Source organism: Dama dama, chromosome 2, assembly GCF_033118175.1.
Source record: "Dama dama isolate Ldn47 chromosome 2, ASM3311817v1, whole genome shotgun sequence".
NCBI lineage: Eukaryota > Metazoa > Chordata > Mammalia > Artiodactyla > Cervidae > Dama > Dama dama.
This window is the reverse complement of record NC_083682.1, coordinates 38,046,770-38,071,696: the sequence shown is the minus strand read 5'-3', so window position 1 is coordinate 38,071,696 and position 24,927 is coordinate 38,046,770. Positions and strand designations below refer to the sequence as shown.

General features: G+C 40.9%; 1 protein-coding gene and 1 long non-coding RNA gene across 22 annotated transcripts in view; one reads left to right on the top strand and one right to left on the bottom strand.

Moving 5' to 3' along the window:
- DLG2 (discs large MAGUK scaffold protein 2) overlaps nucleotides 1-24,927 on the top strand; it is a 2,226,746-nt gene that overhangs the window by 2,195,605 nt on the left and 6,214 nt on the right. For 11 of the 18 annotated variants that reach the window (XM_061119779.1, XM_061119776.1, XM_061119782.1 and 8 more), the window contains 5 exons: nucleotides 1,513-1,612; nucleotides 13,879-13,929; nucleotides 14,885-14,986; nucleotides 18,820-18,992; nucleotides 21,308-21,417. In XM_061119779.1, the coding sequence (XP_060975762.1) occupies nucleotides 1,513-1,612; nucleotides 13,879-13,929; nucleotides 14,885-14,986; nucleotides 18,820-18,992; nucleotides 21,308-21,417 (536 nt within the window). Of the gene's footprint in view, nucleotides 1-1,512; nucleotides 1,613-2,446; nucleotides 2,493-13,878; nucleotides 13,930-14,884; nucleotides 14,987-18,819; nucleotides 18,993-21,307; nucleotides 21,418-24,927 lie in introns of all 18 variants that reach the window. The other 7 variants (XM_061119788.1, XM_061119815.1, XM_061119821.1 and 4 more) reach the window with 1 other exon arrangement.
- The window catches only part of LOC133040242 (uncharacterized), a 36,665-nt gene continuing 13,344 nt past the window's right edge, over nucleotides 1,607-24,927 (bottom strand). Inside the window, exons 3-5 of one of the 4 annotated variants that reach the window (XR_009688932.1) lie at nucleotides 10,941-11,010; nucleotides 3,880-7,392; nucleotides 1,607-2,852 (exon numbers count right to left, since the gene is read on the bottom strand). This is a non-coding gene — a long non-coding RNA (uncharacterized LOC133040242). Of the gene's footprint in view, nucleotides 7,393-10,940; nucleotides 11,011-24,927 lie in introns of all 4 variants that reach the window. The other 3 variants (XR_009688934.1, XR_009688930.1, XR_009688931.1) reach the window with 3 other exon arrangements.

Here is a 24,927-nt window from a genome sequence, read left to right as displayed (position 1 = left end):
GAACATAACTATCAAAATGGATATTTGGTATAGGAGTGCATGAATATACAAAGAAAATAAGTTATTTACAACATTTTGTCAAGCATCAAATTCATAAGAACACATAACTGTTCTAGCCAATGGGCTGAAAATTACCGTTCTCTCCAAGTAATCACCCTGCTGGCTCTGCATTTATTTCTGCCAGCTGCCATTGCTAAAATCATGTTAGATACCCATTGTCAAATTACCTTCAGTCTTTGGCAGGTTAATACCTATGTAGTTACAAATCTTGTTTCTTGGAGACAGAGAGAGACACTCAGAGCCAAATTGGTCAAATAAGCTGGTGAACATATTTTTAAATGATATGTGAATATAAAATTACCAAGATGTACATGGCTTATAGCCTGTGAAATGACTGAGAACATGTTTCCCAAATAAGAACCCCAGAAAGCATTTCCATAAGAGCAACAATGGGAATAAATGAAATTTTCTTAAGGAGTCTTTTCAGGCCAGCATCTGATATTCACTTGAGAAAAACAAGTTCTGATACGTGTATTCTGTTATGTCTATCTGTATTACTTTAAATTCCACCTCATTTAAGAAAACGGAGTGGTTTTCATTTTTAAGGACAGTTCTTCTTCCATTATTTTTTATCATATGAGAATATAGATAAGTGGCCATTATATCTCCCTTCCTTGAATGAATATCAGGTTACTACCTCATTAGCAGCAATTGTAATAGGTTTTGGTTGATGGTGTCTTGACTGTCACCCGTGAGCTCCGTGCTATTGGCAAGGGACTCAGCCTCTCTGTGCCTCTGGCCCCCTGCCTACAAAGGAAGGCTTGAAACTCAATTGTCTTTAAAATCTCTTTTGATTGAAAATATAATATTATAATTATCATCTATCTGTGTGAGAACTATAATTATCATATATCATAAATCCACACACATCTCTGTGAGGTTTTAATTAAATTCAAGCTAAAGTAACTCAAATTCATGTTATTGAAAACGATATCTAGACACTGGTATGCCCCGTGTTTCTAATAGAGTCCTTTCTACCTGATGATGATGATGATGATCAGCATGACATTTGTGTAGCACTTTGTGTTTACACTGCCTTACATGAGTCTCACAGCCTAAGAGCTGCTCTCGCAATCCTCACGATGCAGATGAAGAAGACGCTGAGGTTCAGAGAGATTCACTTGCCTCTCTGAGGTGTTGAACTAGCAAGTTACAGAGCTGGACAGAGACTCTGGGTCATCTACTTCCAGTTTAACACTCGTCTCTTCCATCATCATTTACCCGCAACCAGTCTCTTATTTAATTAGGAGATGATTTTTCCAAAGTGTCATCATTTGGAATTTACACTCCTGGAAACTAAAATCCGCTCTAAGGGACCCTCCCACACCCCTTTAGACTATCCGCTTGCGTCACGACAGCTCTCTGCTTTTACAGACTAGTTGTTTTGTCAGCATGAGTGTGACAACAATTAGACGTCCCCTGTTTTTGCCCCATGCCTTTTCTCCTTCACAGTCATTCAATGACAAGCGTAAAAAGAGCTTCATCTTTTCACGAAAATTCCCATTCTACAAGAACAAGGAGCAGAGTGAGCAGGAAACCAGTGATCCTGAACGTAAGTAGATTCTCGAAGAGAATGTCACCTGCAACACAAGAGAAAAAAAAAAAATCCTTCACGGGCAACACGCATGATGTAGGCTGCCCCACGCCACACGCCTAGGCAAACAAACATGGCAGGCAGGCAGGTCAGGGCTTACTACTGTGACCAGTGTTTGGCTGCAGTCTGGATCCTTCCCTGGATGGAGCTCTTTTTTTTTTTTTTTTTCGCAGAATGCATTGGAAAGGGACCTGAGGAAGCAGGGGACTTTGCTTCCAAACAGCACTTTTTTACCAATGACCAAGACTGTGTCTGGTTCACCTTTTCTATCATGCAGCTCTCCAAGGGCTTGAGACAAATTCTTTTCTGGACAGAAATCTTAGATTCCATTGCCACATGGATTGTTTTGGAGTGCTAGCTAACTGGGAGTGATCAAATTCCCCTCTTTCGGTTACTAGTATTTGTTCACTCTTTCCCTCACAGTGAGCTTATCTTGGGATAATTGACCTTATGCTCAATCTAAGAATTGGCCGTGAAACTTGGAGTGGATCATCACTCTCAGCGGTACGTTGCTGTGGCAGTATTGACAGTGGGTAAAAATGGCTCTTGTTGACTCTATCTTTTTCATGACAACCTTCTGCTTAAACCTTTCAAGTTGCAATATGAATCCTCAAGTCTCAGCCCAGGGAGTTTGGGGTGAAATTTGTTTCCTAAGAAGAGAGCGAGGGATCCAGATTGCTCAGGCAACACGGTCTGTCATGGTAGTATCCATTTCAACTCCACTGACTTCTTCCTTCCTCTTCCGTGGCTGTTCTCCCTCTCTCATTGCTCTCTCTGGGGACTTCCATGCAGGACATCCCCGGATTAGGTGACGACGGTTATGGAACAAAGACTCTGAGTAAGTTCCCAGGAATGGTCACTGTAACTTTTCTTTTCTTTTTCTTTCCTTTTGAGTTTGGCTTTTGTTCCTTTTCTCGAGGGCCTTTTCACTCCTAGCATGCACAAGATACGAGTTTTATTTGTTACCTAGCTGTGAATGCTCCTACCAAGTAATTTTCAACTGTTTTGTTCTGCATGTCAGCATTTAAAAACAAAGTGTCTCAGGCACTGTAACTTCCGCTGCAGTTCACACCTTCCCTTTCTGGCCGTGTGATGTGACCAACATGGTCCTGATGCCAGCCGTGGCATCCTTGCTCTGTCTCCTAGTACCTCCCAGGGAGCAAGAAGCCATGTTGAAAGAAAGGGCGAGTTCAATGCTCTGGAACAGGAAAGCAGAAATTATTTTATGCTCTCTCTTCTGGCTTTTCACATAGACATATTTAATGACCTTGCCAATTTCCATAATTGGGTTATACTTTGCTATTAGTAAAGGAGCTACTTTATAGTCAAAAGGAACATGCATTCTCAAAAAGTAAATATTAAGCTATTTGATCTTCCATGAATAATTCCTTGCTATTAACTTTGACTGATTTTTTTTTCTGACTTGCAGTGATCCTGCTTGAAACGTTTGTATGATAAAGTTTTAGATACGTATTAATATGTTTTTCTATCAGTGATTTATTACTGCATTGCATAACCAGATCTTCATTTTATAGCTTAGAGTGGAAAGTAAAGTATATTAAACTAAAATTTTTCTAGTTATTAATGCCTTTATTCTGTCTCATTGCACTAATAAAAATAATAATTCTGTGTTTTAATATACTATGATTTTTCTGTCTTTGACACTAACCCCATTGTGTAGGCACCAATGAAATAAGAACCATTTTGTGTCTTTCGCAGCTGCATCACATGTTCATTTTTGTTTGTTTTGATTTAACAGCTATGGGCAATATTTTTAGAAGCTGTTCATTTCATTGCTAAGAAACAAAATAACATTGAGCTGGACTTTGTTTTCAAGAGCTGGTTATATAACCCTGCGTAATGATACCCTTCATCCTTCAAATTGTTAATTTGGATTTTTTTTAAGATATGTATATTTAGAAAACAAAATCTGATCAAGAATAACTGCTGATCTCCTTAAAGATGAAAACTTTATCTTTGAGTCTCTATACAGAATATGCCTTGAAATTTTTCTTGAATTGGTGACTGAAATTCAAGTGTTGATTTCAACATTATCCAATTAGCACCAAGTACCACCAGGGAGAATTTCTAAATTTTCAGTGGGGTTGGGTAGCATTTTAATATATTGTTAATAAATGAACATCTCTTGCTGTTGGAGAGTTGGAAGTATGTGATGCCTTTTTAAATCCAGAGTGATGGCCTTTTAAATCTGAACGTTTACTTACTCTCCAAAATTGAATATATTACACTAGGTAAAGTTATATGCCAGTTAACAGTACTGGTAGCCATAATTTAGACTTTAGCTGGAACATATTTTTAATTTCTTTTCACCTGCAAAATAGAAAAATTCTGTTAAACAATATCTTAACATTAAGAGAGACTGGTTGTTAAATAAACTGCTGTATGATTCTAAATTTTTCTAATGTAGCTTCATTCTGAATTATTTTAAAAGTGATAATCAAAAACAAATTAAAAAAAACTGTCATCCTCAAATGAAGGTGCTTGAGGTAGTCACACTCATGCAGATAAGCCATTGTTGGGTATGTGCTTTGACTTTTCGGTAACAAGACAGATTTGCACTGATTCATCACACTTACTTTCCTAGTGCCCCTTTGCACTTGTAACATGTGTACCTAAATTAATAATGCAGTTCTCATCAAACACCCACACAAAAAGAAATGATTTCAGTAAATTTAACCCATGCTTTAATTTTCATTAGTTTCACGCTCTAAAATCAGTCCATCCAGGATGCGTTAACTAACTCAATTGTAGAAGTCCTTTCACAATCCATGCGTGTATCACATCATCACATAGTATACTTTAAAATATATGAAAATTTTATTTGTCAATTTTACCTTAATGATGCTAAAAAATGAAAATTAATCCATCCGACTGGTGAGAATCTATAATAGCAAATACATTTCAAAGCACTTCTTTTTAAACTGTTAGAGAATAATGTTATATGTGCTTTTCTTTTTTTCTAAAGATTTTGCAACAGTTGTCCCTTTTTAAAAAGCCAAAGTTATTGCTAATGATCTTCACAGATCAAATAGTTACATATTCTTCATTCAGTTAGCCTGATATACAAAGAAGTTGATAAATTGATGGATTTATCTTCTATAACTTAATAAATAGTACAGATAAATTATTTTGGAAATAAAAGTCCTAAATCTGGCACATAATCAGTACATCCCCCTGTTATGCTAGTTAAACTGTGTTTTTGTGGAAAAAAAGTTTTGAAATATCACTGTATACTTGTCATTCAACCAGAGTTAAAAACATGCTTTGTGCCAGAACCTGTGCTTGGTATTAGACCATTCATCTTCTGCCTGTTCTAATTCCTCCAGAACCTAAGAACTATCCAAGCAAGAATCTTAAAAACAAGGAAATATTGAACTGATTCATAAAACACTTTTCAGTGACTCATTTCTTCCTCCGAGGTGTCCCATATACTCATTGAAGCAGGAAAGTTCTTCAGCAATCCCTTTCATCTTGTGAATTAGTTTAGGAAATATTTAAATAGAAATGAAATGAAAGGGATTCCAGGGAGGGATCAACTGGCAATTTGAAATGCGATATTCTTGCAAAATGCCTAACAGCAAAATAAAGCAACGAAAAGCCTGTAAGAAACCAGTCCTTACCCACCAGAAGTTCCTGAAATTATAGTCAGGAACATCCAGTTGAGACACATTGACCTTTGTAACAAGAATCTGGAAAATCAGAGCTACACGAATGGGTCAAAGTGTTTATAAAAAGAAAAGTGCTTAAATGGACAGCATTCACTTTTTATAATTAAACATACTTTCCTATTGGCTAATAAAAAATAAGACACCGCAATCAAGCAGTAGCTCCCTGGAAAATAAAGTTTTCATCTTCATCTTATCTGAATTCTCTTAATGCGTCTCCTCTGCGGCCTTACTTGCCTTTCGCTCACATTTCTAGTAGCCTTGCATGATATTCCTTTAAGTTCTGGCTGCTCTCCAATGCTTGGTATCTCTTTAATTTGCTGTGCTGTTCTTGCAGAACATGTTTCTTCTAATGCCAGCGATAGCGAAAGTAGCTACCGTAAGTTATTGCTTTGGTTTGTGATTCTTTTCTTTGCAACTGCCCCCTTGCCTGTGGTGTTCATTTCAGATTTTTGCTGTTGTTTTTCAATTGCTGCCCTTTATCATCCTCATCCAAAGCAAATGGCTTGAAATGAAACCATCATTTGATGTGGAAAGATACAAAAGACATGAGGGCCATGGGTGAACTAATGTCATTTGTACAAGGGGTTGTGGAATTGCTAATAAAATATTCCAGCCTCAGTTGGCTGTGGCCTGGTGATGCAATTCTCCTAGAGAAGGTGGGGGGAAAAATTTTTTTTTTGGATTTTGACATTCTGTCCTCCAAAAATAATTTATACACCCTGCAGAAAGGTTGAAAAGTCATCATGGTTTTATTTTCCTTCTCATTTTGCCTTTTCCTTTCTGTGCCTGGCTCCCCTTTGCGAGAGAAAGCCTGATAAATTAGTGTTCCTTTTAAATGAGTATGAACCTTGTATATCTCTTCTCTCCTTAATTAATATTTTGAGATAGATACTATGTTATATCTAACTTTAAATTTTGATGATTGGGAAGAGATGAAAAAGTTTCATCCTCTAATGTTGAAGGAACTCGCATTTTGTTTAAAAGTGAACAAATCTTGGATCAGAAAGCTTAACTGAAAAGGTAGGTAACTATTTAAAAATTATTTCTGATTTTTGTTTGGTCACCTCAAGCCATTTGCTGAGTGATAAAAGAATATTCACCAAATGCCAATCACATCCTTTTTTTATCTGTTCTGGTGGTTTCTTACCACGTACAGGTTTTTGGTGACTAAAATAAGTACATTTATCACTGGGATCCTTGCAATTTCGATATTTATTTTGTACTCAGTGAAATGGGTTACTCAAAAAGCAACTGCTGATATTAGAAAATTGCAGGCCCAGTACTTATGACCCTCACCTACCAAGATAGAAATCGGTTGGAGGTTTTTGTTTTTGGTTTGGGGTTCTTTTGTTTTGTTTTGGTTTTGGTCTTTTTTCTTGTATTAATTGAAGATAAGCATAGAAGAAGAGAATAACTTTTACTTCTGTTTTTTCCACTACAACATGGTGATTTATAAAACCATGCCCTTTTTTGAGGTGGAGTGCCAAATAGTGTTCTTGAAGTGTGACAAGTTCAATTTGGATCTTGAGAAAGGCTCTAGATAATCAAATTGGTAGGGAAATAGTCGGGGGACGGGGGGGGAGGTACAAAAGAGGAAAGATGACAGATGGAGGGAGTAGGGGCTAGAGGAGGCAGATGAGACATGCCACAGAATGAAATGAAGAAAAGTTGTAATGAGATACCTTTGATCAGCCAAATATTAGAACCCCCTCATTTTCTTCCTCAATAGAATGACAAGTCCTAGTGATGAAAGGAATTAAAGCTTTCTTGTTTTTAGCACGATCTTTAACATCGTCATAGTCTTCCTACTCTTATACTTTTATGATTATCCCAAATTGGGAAAATATTTACCTCTCCCATGTCTTCACTTGGTTCTAAAACAAAGAAACCTGGCTGGTTAAGAAGTGACCAAAGATTGTCTTTCCTGTGCCTGAGTTACCCGCAATTCAGTATTAAGAAAATATAACTTACTTGTTGGGTTTCATGGAGACCCTTGGCCCCAATTTCTTGGATGTTCAGTTTTCAGTTTTTAAGTGTTGTGCTTCCATCCTGTAGAAACAGATAGTGAAATGGAAAACATCAAATTTTGTTCTTGCAATCCCTTTTATGGAAAGTATACAAGAACTACCTTTTCCTTCGGAAATCTGTTTTTAGAATATTTCAGAGACCTCCCTGTTCTTCAGAGATGAGCATGTTCTTTCCAGAATCATTGTTATAAAAATTGCACCGAGGCTTTCAGCTGTTTGACAAGTTTTTGATTGCAGTGCTCCAAGTTGACATCAATAATTCTTTTCACTCTCAAATAGTAGGTGCACATAAAGGTTTATTGAGTGAATAAAGGAAACACTTGGAAACAGCTTAAATTATCTATGAGAAGAGAGAAGAGTTGGAACTGTACTATTACTAGAGAAAGTGTGGAGTCTAATAGTCTGTATTAACTTGGGTCTCCTCTGAGGGTACAGAAGGCTAGCCATTCAGATTGCTTTCTTTACAAATGAAAAAAGGTAAGAAGAGCCTTGTCATACCTTAGAGGAGAAAAAAATGGACATTTCTTTTCCCAGGATAGAAATATGAGGAATTACAGAGGATTATTTCTTAGTTCATTCAGCATCCCCTCTGTGTCATGCTCTCTCACAGGCACCTTAAGACTCAGTGTAAGTCTCCGTGAACTCTAGCACTCAGCACGGGTAAAGAGGGAGAGAGATCAATACATTAAGAAAGCATAAAGTGTGGCCATTTCTAGCATAAAAGTGGGGCTTCAGAGATAATTTCAAAGAGGAGGGGACTTTGAGCTGAGCTTTGCAAAGATGAGGTACTTGCCAGCTCAGTAAAGCTGAAGAAGAAACTCCCCAGGAAAGGCATTGGCATGACCAAAGACACAAAGGCTTGGAACAGACACAGTTTTTCCAGAAAGTACAGTTTCAAAATCAAACCAGGCTCGATTTTTCTACTGAATTCCTGGCTTTTGCTATAATTATGACTTTTATATTTTATGAATAGCAGTGTAGACAAATAAAATAATACCTCTTTTCACTCATTTTCAGATTTTTTTTTTTTTTTTTTAACTCTTAGAACCATTCCATGTCTGCTCAGGACAAAATGGCTAAAAAAATAGTGGTTAGAAAGACTGGCAGGCTTCCCAGGTGGTGCTGGTGGTAGGAGACATAAGAGACGGGGGTTCAATCCCTGGGTCAAAAAGATCTCCTGGAGGAGCGCATGGCAACCCACTCCAGTATTCTTGCCTGGAGAATCCCCATGGACAGAGGAGCCTGGTGGGCTACAGTCCATAGGGTCACAGAGTCAGGCATGGCTGAAACAACACCCACACACAGAAAGACGGGCCCAGGCCTGTGTGTTACATTCTGGAGTTACAGGTTGTGCCAACCTTACTCGAAAGCCTCACATATTTTCTGAGATACATATACATGCACATGAATTTACACCAACCTCAATTTCCAATAAATAGCCCAAACTTTTGATGCACCATCTCAAGAATTATACCGTGTTTTTTCCAAAGTCCAGTTATACTGAGCACTAGCTACAATGCAGTTTAACAAAGTACATTATCTAATTATGCAAAATGCTGTCTCATAACTACCTTAATTATGGGCTAATTCCAGACTTCTGTCAACAAAGTAATATAATAAAGTGCAGGCTTGTGTTTGTTTTGTATCATACCTTTGAATTGCCCTTATATGTGACGGCAATAAAGACCAATTAGCTATAATGGAGACCTTGCAAATCTCTACAAGCTGAAGACCTGCCTTCCTTAAAGCCCAGTAGAGCTCTTATGTTCTTATGGATGTGGGAGAGCTGATGATTATCCTCCTAACCCATTGGTGCTCAGCAGTTAAATAGGATTTTCAAACCAAGGATCTTAAAAAATGAACTGAGTGAAACTGAGATGCTGAAATGAAGAGATCTCAGACTTTCCCTCTGGAATCAGTCGAAATGGTGCCCATATTCTCCTTTCTCCACTCTTCCCAAGTATTGGCCTTGTATTTCCTCAAGTTCTTACAAAGCAATTTTATTACATATAGTATCTCATTTGATTTCTGCAACAAAATTATGAAATATAACTTATATTTATACCCCATTAACTGATGAAGAAGCTGAAGTTCCAAAGAGCTACATTTCACTATGTCCCTGCAAGTCCAATCAAGATATTTTAATTCTAAAACTTAGACATTTTCACTATTCCCTGTGATTTGTAATCCAAGCTTCTTCACGTTTTAGCCAGTATATTTCAACCATACCACCTATCAAATTAATTGGCTGTCCCTGGTGGTTCAGCGGTAAAGAATCCGCCTGCCAATGCAGGAGACTCGGGTTTGATCCCTGCGTCAGGAAGATCCCTGGAGGAGGAAATGGCAACCGGCTCCGATATTCTTGCCTGGGAAATCCCATGGACAGAGCAGCCTGGCGGGCACCAGTCCATGGGATCACAGAGTCAGACACAGCTTAGCGACTAGACAACAACAATCAATACAAGCAGCAATATTTATATAACATTAACTGTGAACTATGCCTGATTTTACAGACTCTATATATAGTAACATTTAATCTTCAGAAGATGGTTTGAAGACACTGAATCAGTAATTCACTATGTGACCTTGAAGAAATCACTGAACAGTTTTGAATTTAGTTCTCTCCCATGTAAATGACTATCTTGGATTAGAAAAGAGATACAGGAAACAGACTTTAATCAAGACTGCCCTTTAATAGCTGCCTGAGGAACTATACTGAAAAGTGTTGAGGCCAAGTGAGGCTCAGCTGTAATTCAGGCAATGATCGGTGTGATGCGTGTCGAGGGTCCGTAAGGGAGAGTGAAGTCATGCTCCAGACTCTCCATCCATAAACCACGTTAACTCCAAACCCTTTCTTAGCACTAACATTCTGTGGTTCTAGGAAACTAGTTTATTCTTCATAATTATCCAATGCAGGCCCTAAACACTACATTTAGACCACTGAATGCCCTGCCACTGGTCTTCGCTTCCCTCATCTCTCTTTTCTAGTTTGGAAAAAAGTTGTAAAGAAAAACACCTTGTTTTTCCTCATCGTGAGAGAGTATGAGGGCCTTACTCCAAACCCCTCTTACAGTGACTTGCTTCCAGTTTAAAGACAGTGTTTTCTGGAGGTTGTAACAACAACCAACTTCGCTCTGTGAAGTCTGCCGGCGGCAGGCAGCCACCCCCAGCACTGTGCCACACTCCCCTTTCCAGCCGTGTGGTTGCCAAAACAAGACCAAGTAATTGTTTGTACCCTTGTGTCATCTGTTATTTCTAAGTGCTGACACCTCCTGAGCAAAAAATAGAAAAACTACTAAGGATGACTATTTTTTGGAGATGACACAGCAGCATTATAAAAAAAATAAAAAGTTAGGGTTTGCAAATGGAGCACCTTATGGCCTGTCAGTAACTCTGACCCAGGTTCCGCTCCCTGCTCTGCCACCCACCCTTTTTGTTCGCCTGTGAGTTCTGCCTCTACATGCCAGCCCCCACAGAGAATTCTGCATCTCTGACCTTTTTGAGACTGTGCCGTATACTCAGCAAGGAGTCAGAAAAGATGTGGTTTTTAATCTTGACTCTACTACTTACTGAGGAAACAGGCCCTGTCTCCGAGCCTCAGCTTCTTCGTCTTTAAAGTGGAGATCATCAGAGCACCTACCTAGAAAGAAATGGCTGTGAGAAATACAAAGCAACGGCTGCAAAAGCCCTTCACAGCCTGTAAAGTGCTATGCAGACACGAATTATCTTTCCTTCATTGCCGCAACTTTTTTTCCCTCCCCCTCGTAGTCTCCTTCCCATTACCCCTTGGGCTTTTCATTCTTGAACATGAAAGTGAAAATTGGTTCTGGGCGCTGAGTTCACAGCTATTATGTAATACCAGCTGCCACAGCGCCCCTGCGGGCTTCCGTACATGGTCCCTGGTTGTCCCACAGTCGTTAGAATTGGGGTGGGTGTTGACTTGAGGGACTCTTCTCACTGCTGTCTGCCAGTCTTAGTGCTGGGAACAAGAACCTGTGCTTCCTGTAGGTTAGACGTAAACCAGAAAGCAATAGGTAAACGAAGAACTACAGAACTCTGTTGCTTTGTCCTAGTTTTTTAAATCACACATTATACATACTGACACCAAATATTTTATTTAAGGTTTGCCTTTAGAATGTCCCATCAGAATGATTTGCAAGGCCATTAGAAAGAGATTCTCCTGGGAACACGGGGTGTTATATTAATTTAGGGGAAACCACACTTCCCCAAATGAAAGCATGTAGACAGAAACACAAAGTAGAACCTATTTTTGGCTTCATTGCTCATCCTGACTCATTCCACTAAAAGCAGAATGCAAATTCATCATTGGTCTCTTTCTTTATGTTAAGTACTGAGGACACCTTGGATAACTGTGGTATGGGGCGCCCAGTCTGGTGCAGAGACATAAGTATCACTTGATATTTATTCTTTTTTTGCATTTAAAAAGTTTGCAATTTTTTTCAAGTATTTCTGTAACTGACATGTATTGTAATTATCTAAAGCCCTGAAAGAGAAATTAAATTCAACTGTAAATGTGGAAAAGTAGCTCCATAGCATATTCTGTCACCTGATATTTAAAACCTGTTATCCCATGGGCAGGAGTCCCCTCTCACATATTAATCATTCAGGGAGATATCTCCTGAAAGTTAGTATGACATTACAGTGTTGGTCTGCCATGCTTCTATCTCTAAAGCTATGCTTTTTTTTTTCCCCAACCATTTTTACACTTATCCTCTGAATTCATATGTCCTCTGCACATGTCAACCTTTAGATAACTAGAGCTTAGCAATCATTCCCCTTTATTACTTTTTGACCCAGCTTCTGTAAATTTCAGTTGATTCATTTTTTAAAAGGGGATCTTTTTTTTTTTTTTCTGAATTAAAAAAAAAACAAACATGAATCTGATTCCTCACATACCAAACCCCTGCCCCGATGTGGGAAGCTCCCCTGAACACTGTCTGGAGCAGTCATGGGTAGGTTCCACTTAGAGGACGCACCCGTGCCCCTTCTCCGTGACTTTAGGAGGTAGCCCAGCCGTGCCGTTCTGAGAGTGGGCCCTGCTTGAGGGTGAGGCGAGACGATGTGGGCCTGGGGCCATTTCCCACCCCAGGGAAGACATCCGCATTCACTGCTTTAGCCATATACCGCCTAATTTCCCTGGATCAGTCTCGCCATTATCAAACCTGCCTGTAATACTGACTCCTTTCATGAAATTGATTCATCCTCCAGAGGCTGTGGCCTCTGAAGCAGCAGCACACGGTTCTGACCTGACTCTGGAAGGTTCAGGGGCTCTGAGGAGATGGAGCAGTGAGGCCCAGTGCCCTTTGGTTTCAGGGGAAACTACCTCTTAGGACACACCTCGGCGCTTCCCAGGTGGCGCTAGTGGTAAAGAACACACCTGCCAATGCAAGAGACTCGGGTTCGATCCCTGGGTCGGGAAGATCCCCTGGAGGAGGGCATGGCAACCCACTCCAGTAATTCTTGCCTGGAAGATCCCCATGGACAGAGGAACCTGGCGGGGTACAAGCCCATGGGGTCACACAGAGTCAGACACGACAGAAGCGACTTAGCACACACACGACACTTCTCCTCTATAGGACAGCATACAAAAAGCCCTTTTCAAAACTTAAACTATTTCCCCACCAAAGATAGTCAGTTCTAGGTCTAGTGCAAATGAAAGTGTGGAGCCTTCTGAGCTGGCAGCTGAATCAGACGAATCTCATGCCTAGTTCAACTGGGCAAAATTGGTGATTAGGGGAAAAAAAATTGCCAAAAACCAGTTTACTTTCCATGGTTGTATGTTGACTTAAGGCTCACCGTTAAACAGAAGGCTTACAGCAAATGACACTGGAAGGGTGGAAACTTATACTCCATGATCTGCCTTACTTTTCAAAGTTTCAAGGCTAGATTTAGCAGCGATTAGAACAAGTGATATAGGGCCCTCAGTTTTTTGTCTTCTTAACTGACCCAGGATTTTCTTGATGAATTAACATTAAAGTCTTCAGAGCCTTGGAGTATATAGGCTGGTGAAGTTTTTGTCTCACAAATGAAACAAGCAGACACTTGCTTTTGAACAGGGTGTTTCTTTGGGAAATAAAATGGAAGATGAAAGGTCCAGAAATTCTGGTAATGTAGCAGCGAACTACTGGGTGGAACCTCTCCTTGAATTCAAAGGGTTCCTTTTAAGTAGGAACATGGGGCGTGCAGCCATACCACTGTGGTTAGCAGTGTCAGATGTAAGGCGGTCTCTTACATCATTGCCCTGCTGAACTGCAGAAGGCCAGCCTCCTGTCATTCCTCAGACTTACAACCAGCGACCCCCTGCCTCTGTCACGGCGCTAAACAGTTCTATGAGGGTGAAGGGATGTGGGGACTGGTTGAGGAGCGAGAGAACAAGGGAAGTTAGCCCTGAACTGGGTCTGTTTCCTGGGTTGCAGAGCAGGGCTTGTAGCTGTGGTTTGTGACTGGTTGTTAGTCCACTGTAATTTTTCCTTTTTTCTCTTCTCAGGAGGGCAAGAAGATTTCATTCTTTCCTATGAGCCTGTCACAAGGCAGGAAAGTAAGTTTCTTAGCATGCTCTGGTTCCTGATTTCCAGGCCATAACAGGCGACCCCATTTCAGGAGGGAATGAGTGAAGGACTAAGGAAAATAAACTGCTTAATAGGCAGCAGTTCCCAGGCCAGACCCTGCTCTTTCTTTGGCCCTGTGGCCAAGCAGACACCTTCCCTGCAGAGTGTGGGCAGCAACAGCTCCCAGGAGGATGGAGCTGCCCTCTGGAAGAATGATCCTTAATAGGAAGGAGCACATCCAAATCATAAAGAGCGCCACCGACAGGATCGATGGGTAAAATCCCCCTGCAGGTTGATGTCCACTTAGTATTGAGGGCTTTCTAGCAGGGCTTCTGAGAGAGAAGCCTCCTTCTGGGCTGCTCCAGAAGCCTGGGAGGAATTTATACAGAGGCTTATGGCTATTGACAAAGATCACAGAGAAAATTCAGGCATCAGAGGAGAAATTGTACCAAATGAACTTTTGAGTTCCTTGTAGCCCCATGATTACAAAGGAATTGGGAAAATCCAAGCAGAGAATGGAGAGTATTTTGAACTAAGGAAAAGAAAGTATAAAAACCTAAGATGTCATTACTACTAATGATGACTTTTGAAGTCGTTGCCTAAACAATGGTAAAAGAGCTACTTTGGAATCTTTTTTTTCTCCCACTCAATTGACTAAACGCAGTAGCTGTTTTGACTGTTGTGTAGGCATACGTGAAGAGTAAGCAAAACGTCTCCAATTTTTTTTTTTTTCATTGTCACTGCAGTTGCTTTTCCCTGTTAGTAAATTCTAGAAAGTAGACTCAGCCAACACACTCGGTGTTAAAGCATCAGTTTCCTATGCAGGGCTCTCTGGGCAATTTATCCACCAAAGTAACAGTCTCAGTAGTTCTTAGCGTTCAGCAAGTTTGCCCTAAGTTTCCCAAGTCGAACTCCTCATCTGCATCTTCCTTTCCCTTTCTGCAGTAAACTATACCCGACCAGTGATTATTCTGGGCCCCATGAAGGATCGGATCAATGATGACTTGATATCTGAATTTCCTGACAAATTTGGCTCCTGTGTGCCTCGTAAGTATCATTTATCTTTCCTCTCGAAATAAAGCGTGGCTCTTTTTGAGATGGTAAAATGTAACTCCATTTTTCCAGTAGTCTCCAGTGATTCAAATACAGTCAGTCACCTATTATCTGAGCATCTCATTTCATTTCTCTGCCAAATACATTCCATCTATGCTACCATGTGTTATTCTCTGTTTAGTGAGTAAATGATGTGGTACCCGAGAGGGCAGGATGAGTTTTCTTTGTAACTCCCGTGGTATTTGAGATAGCATAGGATTATTGATAGGCCTCCGTATTTTCTTGTAGATTGATGAAATGTCACTGAAACCTCTTTTCCCATAGAATCATGCTACAAAGCAAGTTTGTTTGTCCAACACACAGCAAGCCAAATGCTGAGATGCAAGGTTTACAACAGAGAAAGGGTTTGTTTATTCACGAGACTGCCAATTAAAGACGTTAGAGAAGAAATCTCAGACTCACCTCCCCGAAGCCAGGGGCTGGGGATATTTATGGGATGAAGGAGCAGGGTGGTCTGAGGTGTGGGGAGTGTGGGGAAGGATGATTGAAAATACAAAGGTAAGGTATTTCTCATTCTGTGCAGGTGCAGGTAAGCTGCAGGCTTCATCATGGGAAGCAGATTCAGAAAATGTCAGCATTAGCATGTTCTGAGGGTGGATTTGGGGCCGTCTGATGTCCAAAGGTCACCAGGTAGACAGTGGCACTTGTCCAGTTGGAGGGTCGGTGGTCTTAACCACTTTTAACCACCTCAAGCTCAAACTGGACACAGCTGACTCTGAGTTCCTAAAAAACAACTCGGGCAAACACATCGCTGAGTCTACGTGATGCTTGAAAGATATGCAAATTTTTTTTTTTTTTTTGGTAGCAACAAAGTTATCCGTGAAGGCAGTTTACAGGCTTAATGGATCTAGCTAATGGTCACTCTTAGTTTCAGTAAGAGAGATCTGAGACAATGCCATCTGTTAAACTCATTTCAGGATGACTTAGGGCTGTGTGTCAATCAAAACAAAATACCCTTTCTTTTCCCAAGAGTTTTCACAGCCTCAGGTGTTGGAAGGAAGAAGACAAGAAAGAATATAAAGTTTTTACCCACCTGCCGGCCACTGCAGACTTGAATCTGCTTTCTTGTCCTTATGGACAGCCATCAGGCCCCCCGGTCCCTCTGGCACACTCGGGACAGCCATCAGGCCCCCTGGCCCCTCTGGCACACTCGGGACAGCCATCAGGCCCCCCGGTCCCTCTGGCACACTCGGGACAGCCATCAGGCCCCCCGGTCCCTCTGGCACACTCGGGACAGCCATCAGGCCCCCCGGCCCCTCTGGCACACTCGGGACAGCCATCAGGCCCCCCGGCCCCTCTGGCACACTCGGGACAGCCATCAGGCCCCCCGGCCCCTCTGGCACACTCGGGACAGCCATCAGGCCCCCCGGTCCCTCTGGCACACTCGGGACAGCCATCAGGCCCCCCGGCCCCTCTGGCACACTCGGGACAGCCATCAGGCCCCCCAGCCCCTCTGGCACACTCAGGACAGCCAGCCCTGCAGAGTCTGTCTGCTCTCCTTCCTGGTGCTCCCCGCTTATCACCTCTGTCCCTGCTCCAGCCGTGCACTTGAAAATGCTAGAGGCTTTCTGTGTATGTAAACCCACCAGGAAATTTTAATTTATTAGACCACTGAGCTCTTAAATCTGATCTCAGCAGATATTTCTTTCTCACTCATTTTTTAAGCTCTTTGCTCCGAAGTGTCTCTCACATTTCAGGACTGCAAATGTCTGCTGGAACACAGGAGAACAGCAGGGATCGCACATGTGCAGTGCATGGGTGGGGGTAACCAGGACGAGTGTGCTGCTTGTGAAACGGTCCCCGGCAAGGGTCTTGCCACAGCACCTAACCTGAGAGAGACTCCAGACAGAAACCCTAGTCCGTTTGCAGCCCCCAGCTTGTTCCGGCACTTTTGAAAGAAAAAAAAAAAAAAAGAAATTCCTTTAGCACCATTTCACTACCTCTCCACCTTGCATCATCATCTTTCTCTTTTTTAATTATTGGCACTGTTTTATGAAAATCAATATATGTTCATTGTACAAAACTTGGAAAATGCTAAAAAGTTAAACAAGAAAATTAAAAATATACAGAAAATCTCAAAAGATACCCAGAGATAACATCCCTGATAATATTTTCATAGATTTCTACCTATTCTTTCTTTTCATGCATTTTCTCCTTTGATTGGGTATATATCAAGTATATACTTTTCTTGCTTAATATTGTTTAAATTTTATATAACTATTTTAAATGTATATTATGTGATAATTCATCCTTTCTCATTTAGGGTTTTTTTGGGTTTCTCTACTTCTTAATATTCTGAGTTATAACTCAAATCTCAAATACAATTATAATTTATATGTTATAATTATTTATAATTTATAAATTAGTACAGTGAACATCTTTAAGGATAAAACTTTATCTGAAATGTTGATCATTTTTAACGATGGACTTCTAGGAAGTCTGGGTTAAAGATAGAAAATATAGTTTTAATGCTAATGACAAGTCAGTATATCCAGAACAATATTTCACTTATAATCAATATAAAAATTATTGAGATATCTCATAATTCTTGGTGGTCAGTCTTGGAAATCCAGTGTGTGTTTTACACATATGGACCAGCCCCCTTTTAAATGCTCTTGAATGTGGCTGCAGATGGCCGCGCAGTGAGCAGCACAGGTGGTGAAGGTCTTACTCCCTCCTGTGTGCTTTTTTGTTAAATACAGTTTTTAAGGGTTTCTTTCCATTTACAGTTATTACAAAATTATTGTCTATATTCCCGGTGTTGTACAATACATCCTTGAGCCTGTCTTACACCCAGTGGTTTGTATCTCCCACTCCCAACCCCTGTATTGCCCGTCCTCTCCGTAACCACTAGCTTGCCCTCTGTATCTGTGAGTCTGCTGCTTCTTTGTTTTATTCACTAGTTTGTTGTATTTTTTAGGTTCCACACATGAGTGATACCATATTTTATTTTATTTATTTTAACATTTTTTTGATTTATAATGTTACATTATTTTCTCTTCTCTTCTTACCAAGAAGTTTAACCAATTCTAACTATGATTAGAGTTGATTGATGTTAGTCCCTTCTTAACTGTGGTGATATCATTTTACATCTTTTAAAGTCCCTGAGTATATTTACACTATATGTCCATTTTTTAATTTTATATGAGACGTTTTTTTACTTCTTTGCTTGTCCCATAGTCTTTTATCACGTGCTAGACATTGTGATGCTACATTATTGATCATTTGGGTTTTGTTATCAATCTTCCTTTATAGAGCATTAAGTTTTTGTTTCAGCAGGCAATAATTTACTGACAAGTCAGCTTCTTTGAGTTTTTACTTGGTTTTAGACATTGTGAAGGTGGGTCTAGAGTAAGTCAAGAGTAACCTCATAAAATGCAACCATTCTGGGGTCTCAACCTAATGCACAGCCCGTCTGAACTTCAGGGTCTCCTAGAACTCCATGACCTCTAGACTCTCCATTTGGAAATGAAAATGGAGTAAATGCAAAGTCCCTTCATGTGTTTCTCCCAAGTATTGCAGCCCAGCACTGCCTATTGTCCAGTGCCTGAAAATGTGTTTCCATACATTTTATCTAGTTTTATAGTTCTTCACAGTGGAGGGCTAAGCCTGGTACCTGCTACTATGTCATGATCCTCCATAGTACACACTTTTATATCTATGTTGAGGGTGTGTGGTAAAAAAAAAAAAAAAAAAAAAAAATAGGTATAACAGAAGTTTATGAATATAAAGTTACCTTATTTTCATCTTTTTTCATCTTTAAAAAGATACTACGAGGCCAAAGCGTGACTACGAGGTGGATGGCAGAGACTATCACTTTGTCATTTCCAGAGAACAAATGGAGAAAGACATCCAAGAGCACAAGTTTATAGAAGCCGGCCAGTACAATGACAACTTATATGGAACCAGCGTGCAGTCTGTGAGATTTGTAGCAGAAAGGGTATGTTCTCCAATCATCTTACATCTCCCCTGAAGAAGGTACCCAGGTGGCAAACTGCATTTTTTTTTCTGGTCATTACTCTTCCCTGATTTCAGTTGTAAATTTTGATTCAGTATTCCTTTTAAGACCTCTGAGCAGAGAATCTCTTTAGAGCAAGGTCATTAATCTTTGTTCTAATCTCAATAAATATGCTGACTGACCTGGCAGCGGAGAGGAGGAAGCGGGGCTTATAAACCTAAAGGCAATTAACAGCTTGAAGTTTATGGAAATTCACTTTGTCCTTGACTCACTCTTCTTTGGCCCCAATAACTGAATTTGTTCTAAAAAGTTGGTCACTTTCGGTTGCTTAAATCAGAATCCTCAGTTCTTTTTGTTAGTAGGAGTTTACTTTTTATCTCCCTGAAAACTTGAGATCCTTTTGGTGGAAGGGTAGACAGATGAGGAGGACTGCCTAGCCTGTTGCTGGCAGATATTCTAACTTAGAGGAGGTATAGATGAAATTGTGTGTGAAAGGCGCTCAGTCGTGACCATCTCTTTGCAATCCCATGGACTGTAGCCTGCCAGGCCCCTCTGTCCATGGAATTCTCCAGGCAAGAATACTGGAGTGGGTTGCCAGTTCCTTCTCCAGAGGATCTTCCCTACCCAAGGATCGAACCCAAGTCTCCTGCATTGCAGGCAGATGAAATTATCCTGCTGATAATTTCAAGGGCGTGGACATGAGAAGACTGTATAAGGGCAAATAGAATAGGAAGACACTTGAGATCTGCCGCAAGAAAGATCCTAATCACCTGTGAACACCAAGGACCAATTTCACAGAAGAAAAAAAAAAAGTTAAGAGCCCATTGTGTATTTGTTATATAAGTAATATTTGTTGGGTTGATTTGATTTGACACAACTTCCCCCCACTCCCGCTTTTAATGTTTTAGTTAAAAAGTTTAAATGAGAAATGTTCACGCCTCCCCGAGAATACAGTAAGAAGGTGGGTCGAGTTTCTTCTCTCCGGGATGCCAGCTTCTTTGAGCAATATCACACTGTTTCAAATCACTTTTCTGGATAATTGCATCTGTTCTCCTCCTTGAACATGTAGACACAGCCTTTATTATCTCAAGCCGTTCTGACCAGTGAATACTCAGACTTCATTCAGACATTCTATTTAACTGCCACATTTCACAGATAGCAAACTTGGAATATAATAAGTAATAAAAACTTGAGTCATCTTAGTCTGTTTCTGCTTTAAAAGCTCAAGTACTCGCTGGCCTCTCTTTATTTTTACGTGGATATTATGGATGAGCCTGTACTCCCCTTTGTTGATTTAGGACTGTTTCTATCTGCATAGTATGCTTTTCTCTTCTTTGTAAAGTTCTTTGGGCCTCAGGGTAATGAAGCCATTTCCCTCCAGGAGGTAGAACATAATGTGTGGCAAACGTGTCTAGTCTCCAGAAATACTTTGTAAAGCAGTTCCTCGCTCTGAGCGCTCATTGCAGTGGAAGCCAAGTTAAATGAGGCATGTAATAGGGTCTTTATTTGTTAACAAACAAAAAATTTACATACACTATGCAAACCTCTCTCCCCACAGTTAAGATTAAATACTTAAGGTCACTCTCTGTCCTTGCTCTATACTAGACTGAGCATATTAAAGGCAGGATACATAGAAACACTCAGCAAATATTTATAAAATTGTTCTAAACTCATGGTTACCATTCCTCCAGATTTAACACTGGCCAGGGTGAGACAAGGAGGTATTCGTTTATTCCAACCAACAAGACTTGGGTTTGCGTATTAGCACTGAGACTTGGGCGAGTGACTGCTATATGTACGGCTGATGCAAGTGCTGGGCAAGTTAGTGTTTTTAAGCCTTGGCCTTCTCTTCTGTAAAATGCAGTTTACAGTTCATATCTCATAGGTAGGGAATTTCTTCTTTGACAAGTTGGGAATTTCTTTTTGACAACTGTCTCCAGAGATGGTTTATGAGGGTTTCATGAGAATGGATTCAGTCACGTTATATATGGCTTGATGTCTTCCTTGTACAAAGCATCAGGTGTTTATTTAAGGAAATAAAGTTAGCTGAGATAACACTAGTGAAATGTCTGCTCCACTGGCTGACACTTAGTAAAGGAGTAAGAAATATATTACTGCAAACATTTGGTGATGACCTGAATACCAACTTTTATTTATGCTTTGCAACAATTCTTTTCAAAATTTGAAATCTGGTATCTTTTACCTCCCTCTAAAACATACTTACTTTTTTTTTCTTTTGCTGTGATTATGATCATTCTACCTGGATTAATGCCATATTTTTCTTTTCCTTCTCCCAGGGCAAACACTGTATACTTGACGTATCAGGAAATGCTATCAAGCGGTTACAAGTGGCCCAGCTGTATCCCATTGCCATCTTCATTAAACCCAAGTCTCTGGAACCTCTGATGTAAGTGGCGGGCAGCGGCGGCCTTCATCCAGCCTCTTATTCCATACAACAGAGCAAACTACTAACAGCTCTTTGCCATAAATGCTCACAAGTGGAAATTGCCGTTGTTGATTTCTTTAAGCATTCCGTTTTTTAATGATGAAAGTTCTTTTGAACCACTAGAAACACAATGTCAGTAATTCCTGAAAATGTCTTCGCTAATGTTTCTTGATTTTTGTTTTCATTTCACAAGTTGTTTTTGTTTGTGTATGACTTCTTCATTTTGTCTCCTTGTTTTGAAAGTAGGTTGGTTTGTTTTTATTTTGTCTTGCTTTGCTTTCCAAATGATAGGAAGCAATCATCTTTAAATTGTCTCTTACTTCTGAGAGCAATTCCACCGGTAAATCTTTTTAAATGTGTGAGTTTTCATAGCAGGAGCAGACAACATTTCAAACTCTCTCCATTGGCATTTCACATTGTTATGCCGTAGAATTCTTGTGTTCCTTAATTAAAACCTCATGTACGTGGACCACTAGCGTTATAAGGAGTTTTATTAATGGCCTAGCTGTAAAACGCCTACAGTCTTAACCAATAGCTCCAGACCTTTGCACATTTATGAACAGGGAGAAAAATACATGACCCAGGCTTTTTTATTCTTTTTATTTATTTATTTTAATAATTTTATTTTATTTTTCTCTGTGACGGGTCTTTGTGGCTGTGCAGGCTTTTCGCTAGTTGTGCGAGCAGGGGCTACTCTCTAGCTGCAGTGTGCGGGCTTCTCACTGCAGTGGCTTCACTTGTTGCAGAGCGTGGTTCTAGGTGGAGCGGGCTTCAGTCGTTGCAGTTCCCGGGCTCTGGAGCACAGGGTCAGTGGTTGTGGCTCACGGGCTTAGTTGCTCCACCTGTGGGATCTTTCTGGACCAGGGATGGAACCCCTGTCTCCTGTATTGGCAGGCGGATTCTTTACCAATGAAGCACCAGGGAAGCCCTATTCCTTTTATTTTTCAGAGGATTTGTTAAATATCATTCTTCAAAAACTGGGCAGATATTCATGATCTGGCTATAAAGGGACAATATTTGGGGGGACGCTTTGATAGAAATTGGGGGCTTTGTTTTGTACACCCTCTTATACAAGAGTGATGCCGTAGTAGCCCTAAAGGTAGAAGAGCAGAAAGGCTAAGAGCGGGGTCCTGGAAACTGGTCAGGCTTGGTTCTGTTCCCTTGCCACTGTTCAGTTATGTGAGCTCCGGCAATTTGCTTGACCTCTGTAAGACTTAGTTCCTCAGCTCTAAACTAGGCACATTAATAATGCAGACCTCAGAGAGCCAGTGTAAAGAATAAACAAGATCTTAAGTGTAAAGTTCTCTATACCATTTTTGGCATATAGTAACTACTTACCGGGGGCTTTCCAGATGGCACTAGGGGTAGGGAACCCGCCTGCCAATGCAGGAGACATAAGAGACGCAGGTTCAATCCCTGGGTCAGGAAGATCCCTGGAGGAAGGCATGGCAACCCACTCCAGTATTCTTACTTGGAGAATCCCATGGACAGAGGAGCCTGGCGGGCTACCATCCATGGGGTCACAAAGAGTCAGACAGCCTGAAATGACTTAGCACAGCACACAGCCCAACCACCGACTAGCTGGTAGCTATTATTACTATGAACGATTCCAGGTAACTTTATTGTAAAAAGAATGAAACTACTTTATCATTACAAAACAGGTGAACAGTGCCTTTCCCAAGAGGCCGCAAGAGATAACACCAGTGTCATTTTAAGAGCTTTGCCCAAATATGCCTCCGTTTGGGCCTCAAGGCATTAGAGCATTTGACAGGGTTCACAAGTGAACCATAAAGTACTGGAAAACAGTGTTTATGGAAAGACCAAAGAAAATGAAATCATTCATCCCAGAGGTGAAAGCAGTTACTTGTAAAGGATATCGACCTGTTGTTTAGCCCCTTCTATGGGAGGAAGAAGCTATAGTAGCTGGAACTGCAGTCTAAGAGGATTAAGTTAAACATGTAGTCAATCTTTGGGGCAATTGCCAGATGTGTATCTTAAAAGCAGAATAGATTCCCATAAATAAGAGATGGACAAAAGTTCTTACCAGGATGAAAAAATAAAGTGAGGAGGTCAGTCTTAGTACCTTCTGCCCCATGAATTTAGGCATAAAATTATATCATAAAAAGCTCTGGGAACTTCCCTGGTGGTCCAGTGTCTAAGCCTCTGTGCTTCCAATGCAGGGGGCCTTGGTTCTATCCCCGGTCTGGGAACTAGATCCTACATGCCACAATTAAGAATTTTCGTGGTACAACTAAAGATCCCACATGCTACAACTAAGACTCTGTGCAGCCAAGTATTTTTTTAAAAGAAAAATAAATAAGGGCTTTGCCCATAGTCAGCACATGGAAAAATATGTATTGATGATAAAATAATGGTTGTTGGCTTCCCAGGCGGTGCCAGTGGTTAAGGACCCTCCTGCCAATGCAGGAGATACAAGAGATGTGGGTTCAGTTCCTGAGTCAGGAAGATCCCCTGGAGGAGGGCATGGCAACCCACTCCAGTATTCTTGCCTGGAGAATCCTCATGGACAGAGGAGCCTGGTGGGCTACAGTGCATGGGGTTGCAAGGAGTGAACACACGACTGAACCAACTTAGCACTCAGTAGTGTCCCTGAGAGCATGTATTAAGTTCCTCCTCATGTAAGCTGCTGTGTTGAGCATTGAGCAACGTGCATTAAGCAGCCACACATTTCCCTACATAAAAGTGATTTATAATCTGAGAAGAGCCTCGTAAATATTATTAGTAATGCTAACATAAGAAGAAGAGAAATATGTCCCCCACCTCCTGGGAACAGCATCTTAAAGGCCCATTTCAGAAAGAGCAGAGTAAGTTTTCCCTTCACAAACAAGCAGTGGGCAAGTGGCTTCCCGGGGAAGGGAGGCCTGAGGGAGAAGAGCAGCTGCACGTTCGGTTCAGCGTGACACTCGGAACGTCCCCATCTGGTGCTCAGTGGGAAAAGGCCTGCTTCCTCCACAACTACAAGATGGCTTATTTAATTTTGCCTTAGGGCCCTGTCACGGCCACTTATCACCAAGGAAAAGTAAACATGCTGAAGGCTGGACCCCACGTCGAGACGGTGAATCTGGCATCATTTGCTGCAGCCGTTTGCATAGTGCAACACCAGGGGCATTCAGACCAATGGGATCGTATTAGGAAACGCTGGATGTTTACTTTCCAGTTCAGTCTTTCTGAGGGTTTTACTTCAGGAGCAAAGCCGGCATGCACTGCCCCTTCCCCAGGGAGGGGTGAGTGCCAGGTCAGCTGGAACCACAGCCTGGCAGCTGCCACATTTGGGCACCAATACATCATCACACACATTGTCCTCAAGTGCATCACCCACATCAAACCACAGGACTTATTAGCACACACATAGCTGACTCTCCAGAGAGGCAGAAAATCAAGGGTGTTTACGAAAGAGGTGTTTTTTCACATTGTACCACCATGTGACTTCTATCCCCCACCCCCTCCCCA